Source organism: Gavialis gangeticus, unplaced genomic scaffold, assembly GCF_001723915.1.
Source record: "Gavialis gangeticus isolate Ggan-Ray unplaced genomic scaffold, GavGan_comp1, whole genome shotgun sequence".
NCBI lineage: Eukaryota > Metazoa > Chordata > Crocodylia > Gavialidae > Gavialis > Gavialis gangeticus.
Genome location: NW_017729014.1, coordinates 19,620,420 through 19,621,366, shown reverse-complemented (window position 1 = coordinate 19,621,366; position 947 = coordinate 19,620,420). Strand labels below are relative to the sequence as shown.

The 947-nt window shown below is 42.3% G+C and overlaps 1 protein-coding gene across 1 annotated transcript in view; it reads right to left on the bottom strand.

Moving 5' to 3' along the window:
• Nucleotides 1-947, bottom strand: part of UBR4 (ubiquitin protein ligase E3 component n-recognin 4) — a 107,808-nt gene that overhangs the window by 37,909 nt on the left and 68,952 nt on the right. The window contains exon 75 of the mRNA XM_019511921.1: nt 10-200. Within this exon, the coding sequence (XP_019367466.1) occupies nt 10-200 (191 nt within the window). The remainder of the gene's footprint in view (nt 1-9; nt 201-947) is intronic.

The window sequence follows — 947 nt, the reverse complement described above, 5'->3', positions numbered from 1 at the left end:
CACACACACCAGGGTTGGCTGGGACAGACGCACTGCAGCGAGGGCACTGAAGGGTTTCTGTGGAGGCCTGGTAATTCTCATAGAAATCTGCAAATTCAATCATCAGGTTTGAAGCCACAATGGGCAGAGGCAAATCAATCTTCACTTCCGTCTGTCCTGGGGTGAGCTGGACTTTTTTGGCTTTGTGCCAACGAGCAGGTCTGGGAAAGAGAGAAACACTCATTTACCAAAAAGTCACCCTCTGCCCCCACACAAGCCAAACACAACCGTCTCAGCTCAAAATCTACTTTGCATGGGATGAATGGAGAGCAGTTCTAGGATTCATTTCCTTAGCTTCTGTATTGACATGATATGCAGCCAGAAATATATTTTAAGCTGTTATCCTCTTCATAGAGAGACTGTTTAGGATTAAAGAGCTGTTGATGTCTCATGGAAAAAAACTTTAATTCTACAGATATTTTCTAGGGATTTTCACCTCTATTTTTTATTAGCAAAGGCATTTGCATGAGAACAGGATATTTATTTCTAAAGATCTCATCTGCTCCTACCGCTTATTCCCAACCTGAAGTCAGAATCCCTTCTTTGTGACATCATAATCCGCTTCGCCGCAGCCACTTGTGATGTCACAGAAGATTAGAACTTCAAATAAGCAATAAGCAGCAGGAATAGATTAATTCCTAAGCCAAAACGATTTGATTCTGGTGAGAACATCTCAAGAAGAAAGAAGGGAGGTATACAGTGGCTCTCAATTGAATAAAACATTGAAAAGGAGCATTTTGAGTGGTTAAAACAGTTATTTGCAAGTTGAATGATCCAATTTCTATTTTTGGCTCTACTACTGACTTGTGCAGATCTGGGCAAGATGCTTGGCTTCTCGGTCCCACCCCCCTTGTAAAACGAGTACCTCCACCCCTGCAGTATGGCTCTGTTTAACTAAGTGATGCTGG